At 40.1% G+C, this 22,537-nt stretch overlaps 2 protein-coding genes across 2 annotated transcripts; one reads left to right on the top strand and one right to left on the bottom strand.

The window, feature by feature from the left end:
* Positions 1-792: 792 nt before the first annotated feature.
* Positions 793-8,033, top strand: POMP (proteasome maturation protein; the record flags this gene model as incomplete). The annotated part of the gene is made up of 5 exons (XM_008940002.1): positions 793-890; positions 1,705-1,765; positions 4,227-4,328; positions 6,178-6,271; positions 7,966-8,033. Coding segments are annotated over 5 exons (423 nt in total), but the record flags the coding sequence as incomplete, so codon positions are not given.
* Positions 8,034-13,861: 5,828 nt separating this feature from the next.
* Positions 13,862-22,533, bottom strand: SLC46A3 (solute carrier family 46, member 3; the record flags this gene model as incomplete). Its single annotated transcript, XM_008940003.1, has 5 exons — positions 13,862-14,125; positions 15,859-16,015; positions 17,444-17,527; positions 17,939-18,812; positions 22,453-22,533. Coding segments are annotated over 5 exons (1,284 nt in total), but the record flags the coding sequence as incomplete, so codon positions are not given.
* Between the last annotated feature and the right edge of the window lie 4 nt (positions 22,534-22,537).

Consider the following 22,537-nt stretch of genomic DNA (forward strand, 5'->3'; position numbering starts at 1 on the left):
TAAGAATGAATTTTCTGTTGGATCCAGCAGTGCTGCTGGAGGAAAATCCTACTCTGAACAACCTACTGAACTCACTGTCACCTTACAGAGATTATTGCTGTCACCTTCCAGAATTTGTTACACGTTGGCCCATTGCTGGAGCACTTTGTATGAATAATCCCCAAATCAATTCAGTGAAGTCAGACAGGTTAGCAAGAAATTAGTGGTCTGAGTTAGGGTGGCTTTACACTAAGTCTCTGGAGGTGTTTTTTTCTGGCCTTCTGCTACAAGCTAGTGTTTTTCCTTTGCTTTTTCAGTTAACTAGCATGCTAGACCACTTGAATACACCTTGTCCTCTTTATGGCAGCCTTAAACCATGTATATAGCCAGTTTGATCCTACTTGATTGTATCTATATTGAGGTAAATGAAGGAATGCTCAGACACGTTCCTTTCTGTCATGTCAGATGAGCATGACCATCCTTCTTTTCCATCCCTGCAGCCCAAGGTGGGAATGAACAAGAGGTAGTTCCAAGTTAAAGTGTTTCAGACAGATTAAAAAAAATTGTCAGCACCTTTTAAGCGTTGTCAGACTCTCTGAAAGAATTCTAATTTAATGTGGGGTTTGGGTTTTGTTGGTGTTTTTTTTTTTGTGTGTGTGCATGTTGTGTTTTTTTTTAAAGCAATTGCTTTAAAAGGTCTAGGTTTGTATATGAATGGTTTAAGGACTCTTTAAGCACTTTGCTTCATTTGCTTAATGGCCCATACCAAAGGGATCAAGTTCTGTTAAAGTAATGCTCAGTTTTTTGTTCCAGAATTCCAGAGAGGTTTCTTCTCTGCTGAAGGATAGTGTCCCAATTACTGAACTTTCATCTTCAGGACCGTTTGAAGTTCATGATCTTCTGCGTCGAGGGTATGCTTTACTTCTTGTTGAATTGTGCCATACTTCAAGAGATAGGAAGAAAGTGTGTATTGGATGTTGACTTTTAAAGAAGGTCTTGGCAGATGTATCTCAAAAGCTGTAGCCTAAAGAACACGTGTTTGGTCAGGTTGTCTATCAAGCTTGAATTTTCTGTGAAACTTTGTTTCAAGAAGTAAGTAATATTAATGTACTTTTTTTACCTGTTTAATATGTCATTTAAAAATAAATGATGGCAAAGTATTAATAATTGTGAAAGGTGCTACTTGTAAAATACATGTATGTGAGCATGCCGCAGCACTGTGGGGTTTCAGTGGAGGTACAGAAAGTAAAATTAATATAGTAAGAATAGTGTCTTTTTTTGTGTGTTTTACATGAGTGCGAAACTTTGTACATGTAATGAATCTAAAAGAAGCTCATGGAATTTAAAATGTGGGTAATACAACTATTTGGGAGCCAGGGGGAAAGCTATGTGCAATATTCAGCTCCAAAACCGTGGAAACTTCTGCAATCAGATACCATGTAGCTTAGGCATAATTAAACTGCTGACATTTACATTTGTTAATATTTTTCTCTATTTCTGAAGAGGGTCAAGGAAGAAATGCTGTCATTCTGTTTTGTCAAACAAAGAAAAGAATGCCTGGAACTTTTTTTGTTGTTCCTTCTGATAGTGATGTGGTTGAAGGTCTTATTTGCTGCTTCACTGTTAAGTTGGTTGGTTTTGGTGTGTGTGTGGTTTCTTGTGGTGTTTGGGTTTTTTTTTTTTAATTTAGAAAGTGGAGTTTGATATTTATATTCGTATTTCTAGCTTTTCAAGTGTGAAAAGTGAATTGTTGCCTACCCACCCACTGGAGCTGTCAGAAAAAAATGTAAGTATAACATCAAATGTAACCATCTTCACTCGTAACTAATTATGAAGTTTAACACCGTGGTTACAGGCACTGCTTTGTGTGGTAACAAGTCATGAGCAGGATCTTGCCTAAGGTGTTTAACAGTAACATTTTGTTTATGCAATAACATTGTTGGTAAATTTGTGTAACGTTAACCTCCCACTTGTGACTCTCTCCACTTCAAGTCTGTAAGCACGTTTCAGAGTGGGGATTTACTAGGTAGCCTTAGTCATCTAAAAGGTATTAAACTAGTTGTGTATGCAGCCTCTGTAGTTAGGTGGTGAGCACATCTGTCACCTGTGGAAGGCTGATCCATTTTGTCTGTAAGTTCACTGTATATATCCTAATTTTCAGACTTTCAGTCTCTCAGCCCACAAATACTTTTCCTTAATTCATTTGCCATCTAGAAATTTTACCCAGAGTTTGTTGTCAGTGTATGCAGTTTCCCCTGGCATAGTCGTCACTCATAGACCACTTAAGGGTGGTCTGTGGACCATAGGTTGAAGGTAAGGCAAGACTAGACTGACAGCTTTGGCTAAATTAAACTGAATCTTGCCTCTGGTGCCTGTTTTGTCAGCACGGAAGATTTGATATAATAAATTGTCCTGAAGCAGAGGCAGATCCAGTTGCTGAGCTGATCAGCATGACAAGGTCTGAATGTAGTATCTGATGTATTGCAATTTTAACCAGTGCTATTGTTGTCTTGAATTAAAAGGACAATGTTAATGTGGCACCAGCTTCACAAGATTACTCACAGATACTATAAATAAAACCTACCTAATTAAAAGATTACATTCCAGAGAGAAAAACGGCCCAGAAATTACTAAAATGGACAATGTGATCCCCTAAAAAATACATGAAACTTGAATTTTTTTTTTTTTCATGTCTTTTTTGGTTATTTTTGCTGCAAGCTTATGGCTGATTTATTAAAGAATTATTTTCAAGTGTGTTTGAATGGGAAAAGGTTTCTCTTAGCCTGAGACAGTTATGGTTGTTTTTACTGCCATAAAGCAGAAAGTAGAAGCCAAATCTTTCTGCTACCCAGATAAGGACCCTTACCTTTATAAAGTAAAAGAAATGGAAAAATAATGTAACCAGAATTGGAAGTGTGGGGTGAGGCATATAAATAGCATTTTCTGCTAATTTTTGAATAAGTTTTATTACAGGTTGTTATGAAGAAAAGATATGTTATGCCTTTTACCTGTATTCTGCCATTGTTTTTTGGAATCCTTCTGCATGAACAGGATGATACTCTCATGCTAGTAGACTTCTGTTTTGGTGATTGAGTCCAGGTTTTTAAGTGAGAGATTTGTGGGTTTTTGTTTTACTTTACAGTATTGCATTGTGTCAACATCACAGGCATGTAGTCACTGCTCTAAAAGCCAAATTTTAGACTGGGTTACTCAAGCATGTTACTTTTGGGTACTTAAGTACTCATGAGCCAGCACTTTTTCATTAAAAGAACCCACTACTGAATTTTCCTTGTTTTAATGATCATAATTTTATCAACTGGATCTTTCTTTTGCTTTTTGGAGTCATATGGAGTATATGTGGTCCCCTGTCTTCCTACCAGAAAAGAAGCATTTCAAGTAGAGTGTTTGATGGCTAACAGTGACATCAATTGTGGGTTTAAAGTTTGTGTTCTTACTTTAAACCAGACTTAGCTTCCAGTTTGTGCTGATGATATCGTAGTAATGCAGAGCAGTGCAAAACTACACCACTTGGTGGTGTTACATGCACTTGTCAAAAAAAAAAAAATTACTACTATTGATTTGTAATAAAATCCATCAAAAAGCAATTTTTGTTTCATAGGAAACTTACTGCTTCACTGTCCTCTGTGCACGTTTGAGACACACATAGCATCGTAGAGTCATTCTGTTTGGAAAATACCTTTAAAGTCATTGGGTCCAACTGTTATCCCAGCACTGCCAAGTCACCACTAAACCATTTTCCTCAGCACCACTTCTACATGTCTTTTAAGTCCCTCTAGGAGTGGTGACTCCACAACTTCCCTAGGCAGCATGTTCCAGGGCTTTACAACACTTTCTGTGAAGGAATTTTTCCTAATATCCAACTTAAACCTCCCCTGGTGCATCTTGAGGCCATTTTCTCTTTTCTTATCATGTGTTCCTTGGGAGAAGAAACTGATGCCCTCTTGCTACAGCCTCCTTTCAGGGAGTTGTAGAGAGTGTGATCTCCCCTGAGCCTCCTGTTCTTCAGACTAAACCCCAGTTCCTTCAGCCACTCCTTGCAAGACTTTTGCTCTAGACCTTTCACCATCTTTGTTGCTTTTCTCTGGACACATTTCAGGACTGCATCCCTTAACTTTGGTATTTGAATTAATAAGTATGTCCATTTAAGTAGGATGTCATAAATCTCTTCCATGGCTGTATTTGAAAGTAACTTTTTCTAAAGTAAAAATTGATGTTGTTTTTGACAGTTCCAGTTAAATCAAGATAAAACAAACTTTGCCACGCTGAGGAATATTCAAGGACTCCATGCACCTTTAAAGCTGCAGATGGAATTGAGAGCAGTGAAACAGGTAGGCTTTTTTATCCAACTGATATAACTAGACCTGCTTGAAAGTCTTTATCTTGGAACATGTTTCAGAGAGACATCTTTGTTGAAATACTTTATATTTCCAAAAGAAGTTATTTCACTGGACTGCCTTTATTAAAACCAAGTGACCAAATGCTGCACTAATAGTTTCCAGAGCAGTCAATATGCTGAAGCTGTTCATCTGCTGTTCTTTTATTGGTTACTTGGTGAAGTGGTATCTGCCCTAGCTTTTCTGTGGACTAGTTTCCTGTCAGACTTAGAAGAAAAGCAGGAGGAATTGAGTATTGATTCCTAAAATTAATACTCTCCTCCTTAGAACATAAGACCTTCATGGGAAGGGAAAAGAGACTTGGAGGTCTGAAGCAGGTAGTGACTTGGGAATAGATACAGAGGTAATGTGAAATGTGAAGCAGAGAGTTTTGCTATATGCTGCTTTTGTACTGCAGCCTTGCTAGAAAGATTGGGGAGGTCTACAGGGAATTAAGTTCAAAAGTTTTAACTTCTAGTTGTGAAGCTGAGTCTGTCTCCTTTTCCTCCCTATCTGTTAGGATGGAGAGTAACTGGAGGGAGGCTGACTTTGTCCATTAGGAAACATAAAAAGCTCATTGGTCCTAGCAGACTTTTTTTTTTCCTTGTTGAAGGTTGTTGAACTATTAAGAGTTGTCTTTCCAACTTAGTTAGAGCAGTCTTGCACTCCGTTCCAGTGGGTCAGGTGCTACTGAACCACAGTGACCTGCATTAAACATGGCAGAAGTGGCTGGTCCTGAAGATGAGCAAGTCAGACAGGATCTGTGAAAACTTCTCTTGATCTCAGCTGTGCTGTCTTGTGAGGAAAAACCTTTTTCCTATGGAAAAAGATTCTTCTACTTTTTTTATGGCAGGTGAGGGTACCCTGCTAGTGTCTCCCCACAGCTATTCCTGTGGGGTGGGGAAATAAAGCGATTAGGTTTTTCACTCCCAGCTTCATGTTAGGTATGCAAGTTCTCTTGTGGCTTAATTTTACTGTTCTAAAATATTTACTGGAATAGTGCATTTGAACTGACAATTGTACCAGTAGTGATGATGGAAATCTGACACATTTGTCTGTAAAGAGATAGCTACATGACCATTTTATGGTTGTAAAATATGTTTGTGATATGGCTGAAGTATCACTACTAGTAGTGAATGCAATTTTAAGTACAGATATAGCATTCTCTGAATGTTTAGGTTCCAAATGCTGTGTGTACCACTTGAAATTTTTTGTAATACTGTGGGTGAAGGGTACAGAAGAGTGTTGAAAGCAACTGGGAGTGGACTTGAGGCTTAAGAACTGGTGGAGATCAGTGAAAAAATACTTAGAGTAATTGCAAGGAGGATTGTGTTTGGATGTGAAAATCAATACATCTCTTTCACTTCCCTTCCTGACTTGTGTCAGAGATGTAGGAGATTTGGAAAGTGGTTTCCAAACACCACAGTGTACCTCAGTTGCCCAGTACTGACCTTAGGGTGTAGGTGTGTGTGTTTGCAGTGAGTCTCCCCAGCCTCATGTGACAACAGAGCGGAGGAAAAACCCTGCTTTTCATCTACACTGTTTGCTGTGGTAGCTACACTGCAGTGAAAGCTACAGATCTAGCAGAAGGGTGTTCTTTTCAAAACACAGATAAACAATAGGAGATGGTGCTGTTTAGGTTTTGCCATCTCTGTGTGCCAGTAGTTCTCTTATTTCATCATTGTTTTTGAAGGAAGAAGTGACTTTGCCTGTTGCTTCTCTCAGCCACCTCAGGCTGAGAAATCCAAGCAGAAACCCCCTGCATGGCAGACTTGCCAGAACTTGAGCTCCTGTCTCTTCACAGGTCCAGCGTCTCCCGTTTCTTCACAGCTCAAACGTAGCGTTGGATACTCTGAGAGGAAACGATGAGTCCATCGGGTTTGAGGATATCCTTAATGGTAAATACATTCTGTTTGGAATCTTATGGGAACATTTAAAGTTTGGGAACTGTGAATTTCTTTGTCTCTAAGGAATGAGAATTAAATGCACCAAAAAAAAAAAAAAAAAGAATTCCTAAAAGCAAAGAAGCACTGGGAGGAGAAATAAATGTGGCTCAGCTGCCAATTGTGCAGAAATTACTCTGAAATACTGAGTAAGTCAGTATTTGCTTGTAGGCTGCGTTTCTAAGGTATAGAAGATTATGCAGTTACATGGTATACCTGTTTTCCCCAGAAACTTGTGAACTCCTTGGGCACATTTTGACAGGTGGAGGTTACAAAGATACTAAGTTTTTATAAATTCTGTGGTTAACATGAAGGGCCAGAGGGGAGATGCTGAACTCATGAACCAGACATGCGACAGGGAGAAGGCTTCCTCTAATTAACTTGACAGTTTGCAGTTGTCTGGTGGGCTACTGACTGATGGTTAGTATGTGTAGAATAGAATAAGCCTGGAAGAGTAGCTTTAAAAAAAAAATATATATATATATACACACACACATATATATAAACACACATTTATTTCTAGCTGGTAGTTAAGGACATGGAAAGAGGCAGAGAGGTTTGTTTTGTGGTTTGTTTTTTTTTTTTAGAGTGGAAAGAGCTAGGGAGATAGAAGACTGGAAATGATGGAGGGATAAGTGGGAATCTAGAGGCATGAGGCAAATCTGGGATTCTTTTCTGGGATGGATTTGCAGGGAGCAAGGGAAGGAGTGATTTGTTATTGTGGTATATTGAGTAGAGCAATGTCAAACGTGAATTATAGGAAATTGGTCATTTACCACAACAAGCTGTTACATATTTGTAGTGTTCTAAGGAATGAGTGGGTTAAAAGTGTTCTTTTTAGTAAGGTTCTATTTATCGGCTGGGGCTGGATTGGGCAATTTTGGTGTCTCTGAAGGAATCAAAGCTATTAACATGCCTTATTTATGGAAGGAAACCCCTCTCAATACACCCATAAAGAAGGGAATATTTCCTCCAAAGTATAGTCACAACATTTTTCCTGGCCTTCATTTTTTTTTTTAATTAAATTTTTTGTATGTAAATGAAGTTCATCCTGCCAGTATTGGTATCTCCTGTCCTCTGTACGTTCCTTGATAACCTTTGAGTACAGTGGCTAATGTCAACCCTACTTCACAGAATGGAGGAAATCTCAGATAGTTAAGGGCATAGAATGAAACCAGGCTTTTCGATGGGGGAGGAGAAACCCTGCGTATGTCCCAACTCACAGAAGGGAGTGTGAGCTTCTGTGGTGCAGAGAAGCTGCACTGGAAAGGTTAGCTTCAGGCAGATTGGAGTTTTCTTCAACACAGAAGTCGATCAGCCTTGACATTCAGGCTATAGGAGACTGCTCATGTAGAAGTGGTTGGTTTTACTTGAAGTGTGTGTGTGTCTGTGTCTCTCATGAAACACTGCTCCATGGCAGATGTTTGTTACCTGATCACTGGTTTGGATAGAGACTTAGGACCTGCATTGTGCAACACTATCAAAAATCCATCAAGTCACTGTTGTGCTAAGCATTAGAGTGAGGAAAAAATAAACACAAAAAAAGATACGAAAAGTGTTTGCCAAATCGATACGGTCATGTTCATTATTGCTGTTCGTCTTTGTAGCTTGGCAAAAGCCTCACGTGGTCAACTTTATTTTTTTTCCAGATCCTTCACAGAGTGAGGTTATGGGAGAACCACACATGATGGTGGAATACAAGCTTGGTTTATTGTAACAAAATGTACTCCACAAAAATGTTTTGTGCGTGTCTTTATACTGCGGATCTAAACACACGATACTGGATGGACACCGGGTGTTAAGCAGTCCTACAGTTGTTTGCCTTCCTTGGTGAAAGGGCATATTAAATGTTTAAAGTCTATAAACTGTTCTGTGCTTGTTGTCAATTATATAAATGTCCTGTAAGTAGGTAGGTTATAAAATGTGTCTTCATGTACTGCTCAGGATAATAGCTCCTCAGCTATGGAAATGATGCTGTATGTGTATACGAGAATCCCAAAACACCTGTGCATTATAAAACTGGTTACTGTAGGTAAATGCATATCAGTGTTCTTGTAGGAGAACTTTTTAAGGAGGAAAAGGTGTTTTCCATCAAGTAACTATTTGTTCATGAAAATTTCCATACACTTTTTAATCTATTGAATAAAAGTTTGCTGTAAATGCTGTTGCGTTCCAAACTATATTTAATCGTAAAGCAATAATCTCTTATCCACAACACAGTGTGGTTGTTCCTTTCCTTGCAATATCTTTAAATTAACTTCTGCATTGCCAGTAGAATCCTGCAACATATATATTATCCCCCCCATTGCTAGTTGCTCATGAGTGAGGCATTAAGCTTTTGTGCAGAATTGGAAGTATCACTGTAAGAAGCGAGTTAAAGGTCTGGATTTTTGTGGCCCCAAGAGGATATTCTGGTTTCTGAAAGCAGAAGCAAATTCCACTTGGAGTTTAAAGAGGGGTTTTAAAATCGATTTGAGAATGTAATTCAAAAGAGCACTCCTAGATCTAGGTATTTTGGTATTCAGAGATTAAGAATGAATACAGTGCCTGATAATGACAGTACCTAATAAAGCTGCTGCAGTGAGAACATGAAGATACGGTGGTAGTTGATGACAAATACAAAACAATTTTTTTTTTTTTGTGTTTGCCAAATCAGATCATTAATCAAATGAGGAGAGATGTATACTTAAATGCACCTTTTAAAGGAGTGGGCCACTGAAGGGATTTTGTATGCTTAAGTGGAGGGTGTGTTATTAAATTCAGGACTGTAACAACTATTTTCTCCTGTCATACATGTGCATGGAGTATATAAGTCCTGCAAGGCAGCCAGTATGATGTGGCATATGAGGAGGAGAAATCCCTGTGCTTCAAAAGCTGTCATCTCCTGTCACCTGTGGGGAGCTTGAAACAGTGTTTCTAAGACTTCAGCAGGTTTTAATGACCTTTTTGAAATACGTGCACTGTTCTGTGTGCCACTGTAGGTAATTTTAGCAGAAATATTGCTATAAACATCTTTTCACAATCCCAAACATCTCTCGTGCTTCTCAGTGTGCTTAAAGCTGCCAGTTCCCCTGCCCGTGTGGGTGAAGGCCTCTAGCTTCCCTCCTGTAAACTTCACAGTGCTTCTGTGTGTCTCTATTGCAAAGTATTGCTGCAAGTGAAAAACGTGGTGTTGACCAAGTATGAGACACTTTGCTGGCAGTTTTATTTGGGTTTATTTGTATACTTGTTTCATTTAAAAAGTGAAGCTTCTAAAACTGTCTCTCACTAGAGAGTTGCAGAGATTAGAGGCTTGTGCTGTGACATAGAAACTACTTCACTTGTATTTGTAGTGAGGTTAAACATAGGACCATTAATTTGAACATGTAAACATAGATGTACTGATTGTTCTGTTTTCCATAGCTGTCCTGGTCCTTCTCTGAGCTGATAAGCTTTATTAAATATCAGAAGCAGCTGCTATTTTATAATTCATTTTATTGGCAGTTTTGTATAAAAGCAAAAGTAATTTGTTATAAAGTAAGCTTGGGGTTCAGTAGGTTTTGTATTGCTCTAGGCTCAGGCCAGAAAAGCTGAAGGTTTACCTTGCCAGGTCTGGGACAAATTAAGGTATGGGCATGGAACTTTAGGAGGATTTTTAGGTCTTCCTACCAGCCCTGCTGCAGGAAATGGAGCGTTCCACGGCTGCCCGGTTACTGGTACCTTGTGACTCCCTGCTGCCACCTGTCTAGTTGGCCTTTCCTGGTGCTGGTTAGAATCATAGAATCATTTAGGTTGGAAGGGACCTCCAAGATCATCAAGTCCAACCACCGAGCCACCAGGGCTCCAAAGTCCTCTGCCAAAACAGATCAGAATCTCTCAGGGTTGGAAGGGACCACAAGGGTCACCCAGTTCCACCCCCTCTGCCATGAGCAGGGACACCTCCCACTAGATCAGGCTGCCCAGAGCCTCATCCAGCCTTGGCCTTAAAGACCCCCAGGGATGGGGCCTCAACCACCTCCCTGGGCAACCCATTCCAGGGTCTCACCACTCTCATGGTGAAGAACTTCTTCCTCACGTCCAGCCTGAATCTGCCCACTTCCAGCTTTGCCCCATTCCCTCTAGTTCTGTTGTTACTTGAGATCCTAAAAAGTCCCTCCCCAGCTTTCTTGTAGGCCCCCCTAAGATATTGGAAGGCCACAATAAGGTCACCTCGGAGCCTTCTCTTCTCCAGACTGAACAGCCCCAACTCTCTCAGTCTGTCCTCATAGGAGAGCTGCTCCAGCCCTCGGATCATTCTCGTGGCCCTTCTCTGGACACGCTCCAGCAGGTCCACGTCCCTCTTGTAATGGGGGCTCCAGAACTGGATGCAGTACTCCAGGTGGGGATACTCTATCTGAGCAAATTGCATTAGGACAAATAATTTAGTGCAGTGAAAAGTGGGCACAGATGAGGCTGAATGCAATTTTTAGGTGGTCTTCTTCAACAGTTAGTGTGCTCTGTTATAATCCTGGGTGAGATGAAGCTGTGTTCAGAGCAACAGAGTTCAGAGTTGTATTCTTCATTGTATCTGTAAGGAAGCTAATTTTAGGAGTTAGCCAGGCTGGGAAGCGCAGGGTGTGTGTAAGAGGCCTGTGCAAGAATTTTGGCTGTTAGTAACGTAATGGGAGTCAAAGAGGACTGAGGCCAAGAGCTTTTGAGACGAAAAGGAAGGGTTACACTTGCACAGCATTGCAGTGTGTTGAGCTGGGGACTGGCCTTGGTGCAGCCCCTTCTCCGTGTCTCTCCCGGCCTCATTCTGTAAAGGCAGCAGCCCACGGAGGTGACATGTGCTGGCAGGAGGAGCTGGGACAGAGCCAGCTTTGGTCTTGCGTTGGAGCCAGCCTGGGCAGGGAAGCAGCAGCAGACCTGCTGCTCTGCCAGGTGCAACACAAGCCCCATGCTGATCTCTTGCAGACAGCAGTGCTGCCCCTGCTCTGCAGTTCTCTGCCTCCTGGTGATGTTCTGGGCAGGAACCCTTCTCCCTAAGCACAGGAGGGAGGCAAAAACACATCCTGCACTGCTGGGTGTTTGTTATTTCCACAAAAAATAGATGGTACCGTAGTGCTGCTGCTTCTGTTACTCCACCGGTCATCCCACTGGCCACTCGCCAAAAAACAAAGCAAGAAGTACAAATACAACATAGAGTTTAGAAAAAACAAACTTCATTATTAATTTCTGTCAAAATAATTTGCATTTATATACAAATAAAGCAACTCTTACAAACTTGGAAGACTTAGATCTAACAATCTGAAGCGCATTTATACCTGGTTTCCTCAGCTTGCATGGTGCTAGGCACTTCAAAAGCACAGTGGGTATTCTTTATGTTTTCTGACATAAATGCTGCATCTACCAGAAATAATTTGCAAAGAAGCAAGTACCTTGTACAGCAAAATCAAACCATAACAAAGGCATTCCTGAAGTGCATGGGCTTGTTCTCATTGGACTGACACACCACCACCGTGCAACTGGTGTGACTGGCTGCTGCCTTCTGAGTGCCAGCAGAGGTGTGCACTGATGAGGCAGTGAAGGCACACGCCCCTTCTTAATTTGCTTTACTTTTTCTAGGCAGTTTTGTGTGAAACAGTTAATTTCATAAAGCCTTACATAACTGCATAATGAAGAAGCAAGGGAGACAATGTAATCTTTGTGCAGAAATCCTTTACATCGGTCTTCTCTTAATCTCTCCACAAGTACCCATTATGTTTTGGACCCACTGATTACCGTAAAACTCAGCTCACTTCTCCAACAAGCTGGCAGCAACTTGGGCACCTTGAGGGAGCAGAGTTAAGCAGTTTTATTTACTGGCTAGTGTCTAAACCAGCTAGGGAAAGCTAATGATCTTTAATTGCCAACATCAGCCTTGGTAGTTCAGGACAGAAGTGTGGCAGTTAGCTGTGTAATATTCCTTCCCCTGTCCTGGATAAATGGTGCTACCCACCAGTGATGGGCAGGTCATGGTCTCCTGGATAGTGTAAACTCTCTTTTACCTTATCTGAACCCTCTTCCAAACTTCTCCATGATCGTGATGCATAGCATGGAAACAATGCTGTTGTTCAAACAAAAAGGATCTTCAGTATTATCACCATGATGTGGTACTAATGTATTTTGGTGGAGTACCACCAAGAAGTTCTACAGAAGTTCTCTGTTCACATGATGATCTGAATGGCTGTAAGCAGATCACTGATTATACAGCACATGCTGTATCAGTCTTCCATTTTTAGCCTGTCCTGTGTGCATGTGAAGTCAGTTTCCACATCACAGTTGCTCTCCTAGAGTTTTCCTTCTGTAAATGTGAAACACTTCACATTATTTTGCTTTCTCTACTTAATCTGTTTTGGAGGAAGAGAGTCATGTACAACCTACCTGTACTTTCAGGGATCAGAACAATACTTGCTGTCAAACTTTGAAAAAAACACATGGGAGTGGTTCCTTAACTTGGTGTTATAGTCACACTTGTGCTGTGCATTCCAGAAGCTAATATCCTGGAAAATTTCTACTTAAAAGTTCTCACACAAAAAGGTGAAGAATGCAGAAACTGATTCCTAGGTTTGTCAGTCTGACCAGTTTGCACTGTGGCCCTGGGCAAGTCACTCATTCTCTCTGTTACTTTCTCTCTTTCTGCAACAAGGAGGAGAATATCTATTATGGACAGAGGTTCTTAATGGTATTTGTAAAGTGCTTTGAAGATAAGAAATGCTGTTTGAGTGGCTTATAAATTATGCTGTATTCAGTGCAAGATGATTAGATCTATCATTCAGATTTGGCCACGTCATTTCAGAGTTATTAAAAAAATAGTCAAGGATCCACTGAAGAGAAACGCTCTTACAGCCTTTCACTAGAAAGAAATGTTTAAGCTAAGTACAGCCAACTTAACTAGAAAACAAGAAAGATCTACAGGATTAAAACCAGAGGTGTCTGTATGCAGTCCCTAATATATAGAAAATGATAAAAATAAATGTGCAATACGGCCTCTGCAAAATGCAGGCGTGGGCCTAACTTCACACTTTGCAAGCCAGAAATTCTCTAAGGATGACAGTCCTGTGTGAAAATCCCTTTTAAGAACTAAGTCACAGACTAGGTCCCCACATCATACATCAGACTTGCACAAACGTCTCTGCTAACTGCGGAGCAGTCGGTCTGCACACAGCAGGTGCAAGTACTGCCTCCAGTTTGGCTGCTTTCTGAAAGAAAACACCTTTTAGTTTAGCCGTTTTAGACGGGTTTTGGGGCTTCGCCATTAAAACAGGCCTGTTAAGATGCACACAGTGGATGGCATCCTCAGCTACCACGAGCTCCACTGGCCTCAGCACAGTTGCCAGCACCCTCTGAGCTGATAAGCTTCTCTCTACCACTCCACTTAGAATGATACAAGATGTATCACAATCCATAGCTGACATTCTCAAGCTCGGAAAGAGGGTAAGTGGAAAGAGAGTATCGTCCTACTGTGATTTTTTAATTCATGCTGGAAGCAGCATTAAAATCTCCATTGCCAGCCTACTTGCGTTGTTAAGTCTAAGAGCTAGCTTTATTCAAGTGCTAAAAAGAGACTGAATAAAGAGTGCTACCAGTTTAGTGCTTGTTGCTGCAGAGCCACTTTGAGACTGCATCTGCAACTGCTGTGTTATCTCTGTGGTCTCTGCATGACATAATGGCCTCTGCCACTGCATGTCAGATGAGGAAACCCAAGTGGGTGCATCCTTTGCTCAACTATCCACGCTCTCTATGCTGGACACTTCTTCAGGTACGAGCAGAGCCAGGTCCTCCCCGCTCCAGCTTGTGCACAGAAGCCAGCTGTAAGACACAGATAAGACAGATATCTTTAGCTGAGACAGTTAAGTGCAGCATGCTGACTCAGTGTCAACAAACACCCCACAGCTCTGTTACAGCCATCTTCTGTGGCACAAAGCTGTTGTATCAGAGTAAACAAAAGCAACAACAGTATTTGCCCTTATTATACAAGTTAGACGACATCATTACTGCTGTCTCTGAGAAGTCCTAAACTCCTGGGCCTGATTTGTTACAGAGTGGAACAACTACACCTTATGCTCTCAAACAGTAACAATGCATGACACTCTCAAAAGAAAAGTTTTAGAGGAAGGTTATTCAAAGGGTGGGATATCTGAGTCACTAATGACTGAAAAAGAAGAAAAATAACTTTTAAAAATTCATGGTGATGATGGACTACAGTCCTGGTTGCAGGATCGACTAAGTGATGGTAAGTTGCTGTGACCTTCTGCAGGTAAGAGAGTGCTTTCTTAACATCAGCTTTCTCTACCATACAGCACTGAACTGAAATAAAAATAATATTTAATAAAACAAGTATTTACTGGGGCTTTGTTAATAAAACTTAATTCCTCCATTTTTATTACTTTAGTGAAAAACATATACACACACACTATCCCTTCACTACAATTCCCTAAGGTCTGAGACCCATCATGACCTTAGTCTGAAGTTACCATTAGTGCAGCTTCTCTGTGTAAAATACTAAGGAGAGGCAGGCACAGACTTGAAATTATGTGAAATGTTCTGTATCTACAGTGCTATCAACACCTATTTAAAACTTAAAATGCAGCTGATGTAGAGATAAAAGCTAAGTCTTTATCTTTTGTCTTATCTTTTAGTCTTTTTATCTTTAGAGATAAAAGCTCAGTCTAAGCTTCAGGAAGAAAGACCCAAGTCTCCAGCAAGAGTACCAGCCTCTTCAGAAAACCAGCATCTTCCTCCCCAAATATAAATCTAATGAAAAGTGACACTCCTGTCATTTAGAACTATGTTCCAGCATCCTAAAAAAACCATGATTTATACTGGAAATAATGTAATTTCACTTTTGTGAATACTCATGAATAATGATATTTCACTGTCAGTATTCCTAGACGGTCACTAGGTATGATTAGAGCTGGATACTATAGAGGTATATTTTTTAAACACGTCTAGAGGTTTATTCATATGGGCCTTAAAGTTAGTGCAGATCTTTGGTAGATTTTAATGGCACTGGCTCACAAAGCACCCATGGCCAAGGACCATAACTAACAGCTTTCCATGACATTCACCAGGTGATTGGTCATGTTTATAGCCCCCATGAGCACCTAGAAGAGCTCAGGTTGCGAAATTAAGCTCAAGCCTTTCAAATGAACCGTTACTGTTGTTTTTCTTGAAAGGCGTTCCTGTAAGAAAGACCACGTAAAATTCTCAAGCCAAGGGAAAGCACAGGTATGCTGTATCCCACTAGTAGTACATTCAGGGTAGATTTCAGTTTGGGAGAATTAGGTGACAAGTTCACAGCAGGGAGCTGAGGGGAGGTAGCTGGATCAGGGCCAGAATGGGACTGATGGTGAGGAATCTCCAGCAAAGGTGCAGGGGGGTAAGTGTTGAAGAGAGGAAAAGCGTGAAACTGGAGCTACAAGAGCACACTAGAAAATACATAAGCTTTAGAAGTACCACACTAAATCATTCCACTTCAGCTCATGCCAAAACAGACATTACTGCTGGAAGCAGTCAGAAGCACCCTCCCGATCCATACTTACCATAGGACAGCCAGTGGAATTAGACAAAGGGCTGCTGATAGGAGGAAGCTAAAGCCTGAAAACCATGCAACAGTAGCTGCATAGATAATATTAAAAACTGAAACTGAAGTACTGCCGGTCACAACTTCTAAACAGGCAATACAAGCAAACACAGCACCTGCCAAAAACAAATGGATGAATTATAAACAAAACAAAATAAACCCAAAACCCCTTCAAAGTAATCAGGCTTTTAAACTGACTTTGAAAGATCTATTTCTCTGCAGCATTTTAGCAAGTATGCAAGTAACAAGCACCCAAGTATCATATGCCTTTGCTATGGAATTGTCTTCTGTGGAGACTCCTACAAAAGATTTGGGGGAGGGTTAAATGAAAACTAACATTTTGCTCATGGAAGCTATTTTTCTTTGCTACTTTTCTATCACCATACCTATTTTCTTGAATCTATTATTCACATGAAGTTCAAACTGTTCATCCTCACTAACCACACTCTGCACATCTTTATCATCTACCGCTTCCAATTCTCTCCATTCTCACTCTTCCCTTTCTTGTTTCTTCCTTCTCTAATCTTCACTCTTAGATGTTGGATCAGAGCTTTTTCTACAAAGGCTGCTGGTTCAGCACATAATCATCTCCTCATTTTTGAAAGGAAAGAAACATGCTTTGCACTGGACTAGCCATTGGGGAGGCAGTCTGTCCCACCAGGGTCTTGCTGAACACATTTTCCCAAGGCACATTGAAATTCATGCGACCATAAATAAAATCACAAAAGGTGAGCAGAAAAGGATGACAAGAGGCAACCTGATCCCTGCATCAAACTACTCAAGTAGCCAAAGCCCTGAAGAACGCCCACAAACTGCAAAAAGAGGCGTATGTTAGCATAGTAAAGCACAAAGAGATCTTAAGTTTAGTGTCTAAAGATAGGGCTTTTAAAAAATAAAGTAAAACAACTCAGGAGAATGCTTCTAGAAAATATATGGTTCTCAAAAGCAAAATGTGGGATACTAGAGCCACATTTTGAGGTCTAACATGATTTTTGCTGTGTTCTGTAAGGAAAAGGCTTTGAGAAGCCATGTGTCACATCTTTTGGGATACATCTAAGTAGCCACAGGCATGCATGAAGCTGGGTACATGGCTCAGGATCCATGTCTAATTGTTTTCAGGTGCTTTGAAGGTTGACCACCTACTGCTTACCTTTCTAAATAACTGTGCCATTGACTAAATAACAGAAATACATCTTTTTTCTCTGCATGTCAAAATCTTGTGAATGTAGAAGCACTTGTGAAATCACATCTGTACAAATCCTGATCATTCCTCTGCCTCAAGCTCCCAATGGTCTTGATTTTTAGAGCAGTATCTCCCTTGAAGGCTGAAACTTGCAGAAGTTTTTAAACACAGTCTTGTTCACATTAAATTCAGAATCAAAAGCCATTAATATAATGACATGGGGTCATATCACACGTAACTTGAAAGAAAAGTACTCTTGAAATACCAGGACATATCTGTTTGTTTGTTTAAAGGTAATCTTGGTGCATCTCTGCTCTGAAATACCATATTATCCTGTTGTTTAAAAACAAATTCTACTCACCCTGTTCACCAGTGAGAACCACTTTTGACAGCATGGAGCGGAGAACAGGAATAGGCATGAAGCAGAACAAAGATGGCACTCTTACTGTAAAGCAACAAATCAGTCCTGAGACAATGAAGTAAAAAAACTCCAGGATTTATCAAAAATGTTGCAAATTAATTAGTCGCATACTTTTGAATATTCAGTTCCCTAAACAGTAAAAGGCAACAGAAAAGTCAAACTAGCAGTGCATTGAGACACAATTATTCAAGCACAGAGAAATAATAAATCAAATATATCTGTGTGGCACTAAACCAAACTCATAAGCAAGTAACTCCATTCTCTCTCCGCACACTTCATCTTTTCATTAATTCCAAAGTCAGTCTGACCAACCTTGTCTAATTTACCTCTCTAAGACCCTTTCAAGATGGTACATCCAATATCTACCAACTGCAGTCACTAGAGACAGCATAGCATTTGTATTGTTGACAGTGGAACAACTGATTCTGAACTCACCTAAAAACATGAGCAGGGTAGTTTTGGCAAAGGCAGCCATGACCATCCCTCCAAGGTAAGAAAATATTCCAATAAAGACAATATAAATGTCTTTGAGACATTTAGAAAATAAGTAAACTCCTAAGAAGCTGGTCAGGGAAACAGAAGTGAATGCAGCTGCTCCATATCCAATGTATACTTCGTTCCAGCAGAGTGGCTCATCCAGTTCATACAGCGTAAAAAGGGAACTCCCACCAACCATAGTAAACAAATAAGTCATAAAAGTAAAAAGCAGCACAATTATTAAAATTCTCTTTTTATAAGGGGCAGTTTTAAAAAGCATGTACACTCCAGAAAATGTCTCTTTAAGAAGTTCTTTACAGGATGCTGATGCCTCATGCTGGAATTCAGATGCCCCTACTGTATCTTCAAGAAAAACTATAATATAGATAATATTAATGACGTGAAGCAGAGATGCTGTCACAAATGTCCATGTAAAGCCTATTCCTCTTAGAAAGTAGCCAGATGACAGTCCAGCCAATCCAGACACGACTCCAAAAATCAAATCCACCACAGCTATTCGTGTTGTTTTCTGCTTCTCGTCGTGACAAACATCTGCTATAAAAGCAAAGCCTCCTCCAAGGAAAGTTGCCATGCTCCCAAACAGCCCCGTAATAAATGCAACTGCAAACAGGACAGAGAGGGACAAGGAAAAATAGGATATTGCAGTGAGGCAAACATTAGCAATCAAAGCTCCCATTGATGGCAGGACTAAAGACCTTTTGCGGCCCTGGCGATCCCCGTTGGCTACAATGACAAAGGCAACTATGAGGCTGGGAACTGCCCCAGTTAAGTCCAACTGCATATTGAACACAGAGGCCTTCTCTTGAACTTCCTGCAAAGAGAACAAAAATAATTGTCACCCCTATATTGCAAAGTAAAACAAAAATAATTGTGATCTGTAATAATATTACGCTTACATAATAATTAGCATGCAATATAGTGTATAGCACAGTATACGTTTATAGATTATAAATTATTATTAGAAAACATAACATATATCATTTTATAACATTATAAGGCATTATATTATGCCATAGTGAAATACAGTACATTACAGTAGTTTTATAAGAGTGTATAAGAGAGTATAAGACTATATATATATATATTACAGTAAGCACTAACACAAAGGAATTGCATATTCAAAGACTCCTCCTTCTGTAATTTTACCTTCAATAGCCCCCAAACATCCTTTGCTACTTTTTAGCCAGAACTTATCTCTTAAGATGACAGTCTTAGTAGTACTCTTGACAAAGAAGTTTCAAAGGAGACAAGAGGATGGTTCTTTTAAAAATGCATTTACAAGAATTTGTGCTTACACTAAAACTATCTCCTTCAGTACAGGGTATGGCAAATGACACTGGGCCTATTTTAATCTCCCAGAAATCAGTAGTAAAACAGTCTTTGACTGAGGAACACACCCCATGCTCCCTACTCACAGATAATTTTTTCTTCCCAAATAATCCTACCAAGAGGGTTACAACAAACAATTGACTGACTAGCACACTGTGCAAGTCAACAGATGAGGGTTTGCTCTGACATCCCAGTGTACAATATTAACAGTAACAACAGCCACAACAGCAAATGTGAAACACAGCATGAAAAAATACACCGACTCACAGATATGTGAATTAACTATTTTTAAAACACCAGAAAGCTCTGGGTTCAGAAACTGCAAATAAGTGATGTCTCTATAGATTTGCTAAAGCAGGTATTCACATCAGGAACAGCAGCCAACGCTACAATGATGAACTGTAAACATTCATTATGGGAAAAATTTCTGAGTTCTTTAGAACAGAACATAAAAACCAAAGGCCACTGAACAACAACCAGTTAACACAACTGCAGAAAAGAAGAACTAAAGGAAAGTTCATTTAAAAAAAAAACCCAGCTGCTAAATGGCACTCAGGAAGCTAATTCAGATCTTCTAATGCTTCAGTGCAGTCTAAACAGAGCAGCAAAGACAGCCCTTTCAAAGGGCTCATGACCCTCATGACCAGATGATCCTGAGGTCCCTTCCAACATGGCATTCTATGCCACCAATTGGTTAATAACCAATTATTTAAAATCATATAATTCTATTAAATAATCATTGGGACTACATAAATCTAGCTTAAACCAAATTAACTATTAAGGGAAGTGTTCTTCTAAAAGTTAATGCCAAACAGGGCCTGTTTGGAACACTCCTGACAGAAAAATGTACAACATCTGCAAGTGTAAGTCAGTTATGATGGTCTTGTTTTCAAGACCACCTACTTCACATATCCTCAGGAAAGGGCTTGGGACCGAGCTGCTGCTTCTAGTCTTCAGCCCATACACAGGATTATTACTCAGCACAGGGACCAGGTTCCACTGAAATTAAGGGGTGTTTTAAGCATTTTACATTCTTATACTATGGTAACAAGTGTAGCATCAAAATGCAGGCAAGACATCCAGACAATAGTACAATTGTTCAAAAGCTCATGTGCTGCTGCCTATCATTGTAATGAAGGCAATGGAAATTTGGCAGGAAAGGGAAACAAAGTTCTGTTGGACATTATTCAATTACCATCTTGAAGGATTCATGTTCTCAGATATCAAGTGAATTATACTTTGTAACCTTTATGCCAAAAACCCTGTACTGTGTGAATTCACCACCGCATTGGTCAGAGTCACTATCTAAACTGCAGCTGAAATTAAAGGCTTTGCTTCAGTGTTTTGCAAAAAGAAGCATGACATCTCATATACTAAACCATAAGGTGATTGTCACTTGAAAAATCAGGTTAAGTTTGAGTGGTTGCTAGGAAGTGCAAAGATCAGAAATGTTTGTGAAATGCAGGTTTCCTGATGGGCTCTGTGACTAGAAATGTGTGTGGCACCTGTGGTTTTCTTCAGAGCTGCTCCTTCCGTATGACAAAACGCCCACATACAGCACCAAATGGGGAGCTAACATTAAATAAAATGCTTTGGGGGAATAACACATAAGCATTACTTGGACAATAATTGGTTATTATCTCCAAGTCAGTTCCAATGGGTGGCATACATTACCTTCTTCAGCTGATGAGTCAGCCCAGGAGGCACAATTCTATTGGCCTTTGTGCTTTCACATTCTTACTACTAAGACTGGCTTCAACATGAGGCAGAACTTACTCTGCACCAAAAATCCTGAATTATTTCTTTGATTATCCTCAATGGAATGACATACTATTAAAAAAAAATCTTTTATATATGAGAAACGAGGCAGATAAACTCATGTGTTCAATCTTGTGCATACGCAGCACATCAGATTAAAATCTGGGATGTGAGCAAAAAATTTTGGCGTAGGGGAATGCCAGCTGACTGTTTCCATAATTCCATCTTCTGTGTAACTCACAGTCCAGGTCATCTGCTTTTCTGACCTTCCAGTGGTTTCACGTTCCACTTAATCCAACCTAATTGTTGTTGTTGTTGCCAAGGTTAGTTCTGTTGAAACTCTCCTGGAAGTGTGTTGCCTCTGCCACCCCCAGCTGTTAGATACAGCAATCATGTGGCCACACTGTGTCAGAGCAGTGTGCTGCTTCCAAAAAAGACAACACTCAAAAAAACATCAAACTCAAAAAAAAAACAGAGACAAGCTTTCTATTGATTCAGTGTCCCAATCAAATCCAAACAGTAACCTGTAACTGCAGAACTGTGAGATATAACATGGTGGGGAGCAATGGTGGCAAAAGAGGAAAGGAAACGATGGTATGACCTTATTTTCTGCTGGCAGCCCCTAGTTGTCTGCTTAAGTGTAGCATCAAAACTGCACTGGAAGTGCAACAGAAGAGATTCCAGCCCACAACTAGCTATCCAGCATGCTGAACTATGATAAAGTGCTAAAACTGTAATCGACCACAGGTCATCTTGATGCCCTTCTAATTCAACAAAGCAGACTAGCACTCTGAATGGTAGACCACTAATTATATTTGATTGTGCAAAGTTCAGTTTGGTTTTTTTTTTTTTCACATTTTAAAGTTACAGTTTCAAAAATTTTCATCTCTCCATTCTTCACTCTTGTAATTACTCTGAAATAAATATATTCTAAACTACACCTCAAAATTACAGGACTTTGATAAACTTTACATGGTTACACAGAACACTAGAAGGCCCAAAGACAACTGATGGCTCAGTAACACAGGCACAACCCTCACTGGAAGGAGGAGCCTCCAGTGGTACCCATCGTCATGTCAGCCCAGTGCCAATTTGCGCCCAACCCTTTCAGACCATTTTCAACACCTGCTAAAATAGAATTTAACTCAGCATTTTCCTGGAGACGAATCTTTGTCCTTAAAGCACTACAACCACCCACAGTGCAACACAGGAGCAATGAGACAGTAGGTGACAGCAGGTTACAAAACTATCACTCTTCCACATAGAAAAGGTTAAGTAACGTTACATAAAAAGGAGGTTACCCTGAGGCAGCACCTCCTTGGCTGAAAGTTTATTTACAACTGTTATTTTTTCTGCCCCCTTACCTTCTGCTTGATATAAGTCGGGCTACTTTTGTTCTGTTCACAGTAAGTGTCATTGCTACCGCTGATGAAAGTGGAGTTGTACTCT

The sequence above is a fragment of the Merops nubicus genome, unplaced genomic scaffold (genome assembly GCF_000691845.1).
Source record: "Merops nubicus isolate BGI_N331 unplaced genomic scaffold, ASM69184v1 scaffold10785, whole genome shotgun sequence".
Classification (NCBI taxonomy): Eukaryota; Metazoa; Chordata; class Aves; order Coraciiformes; family Meropidae; genus Merops; species Merops nubicus.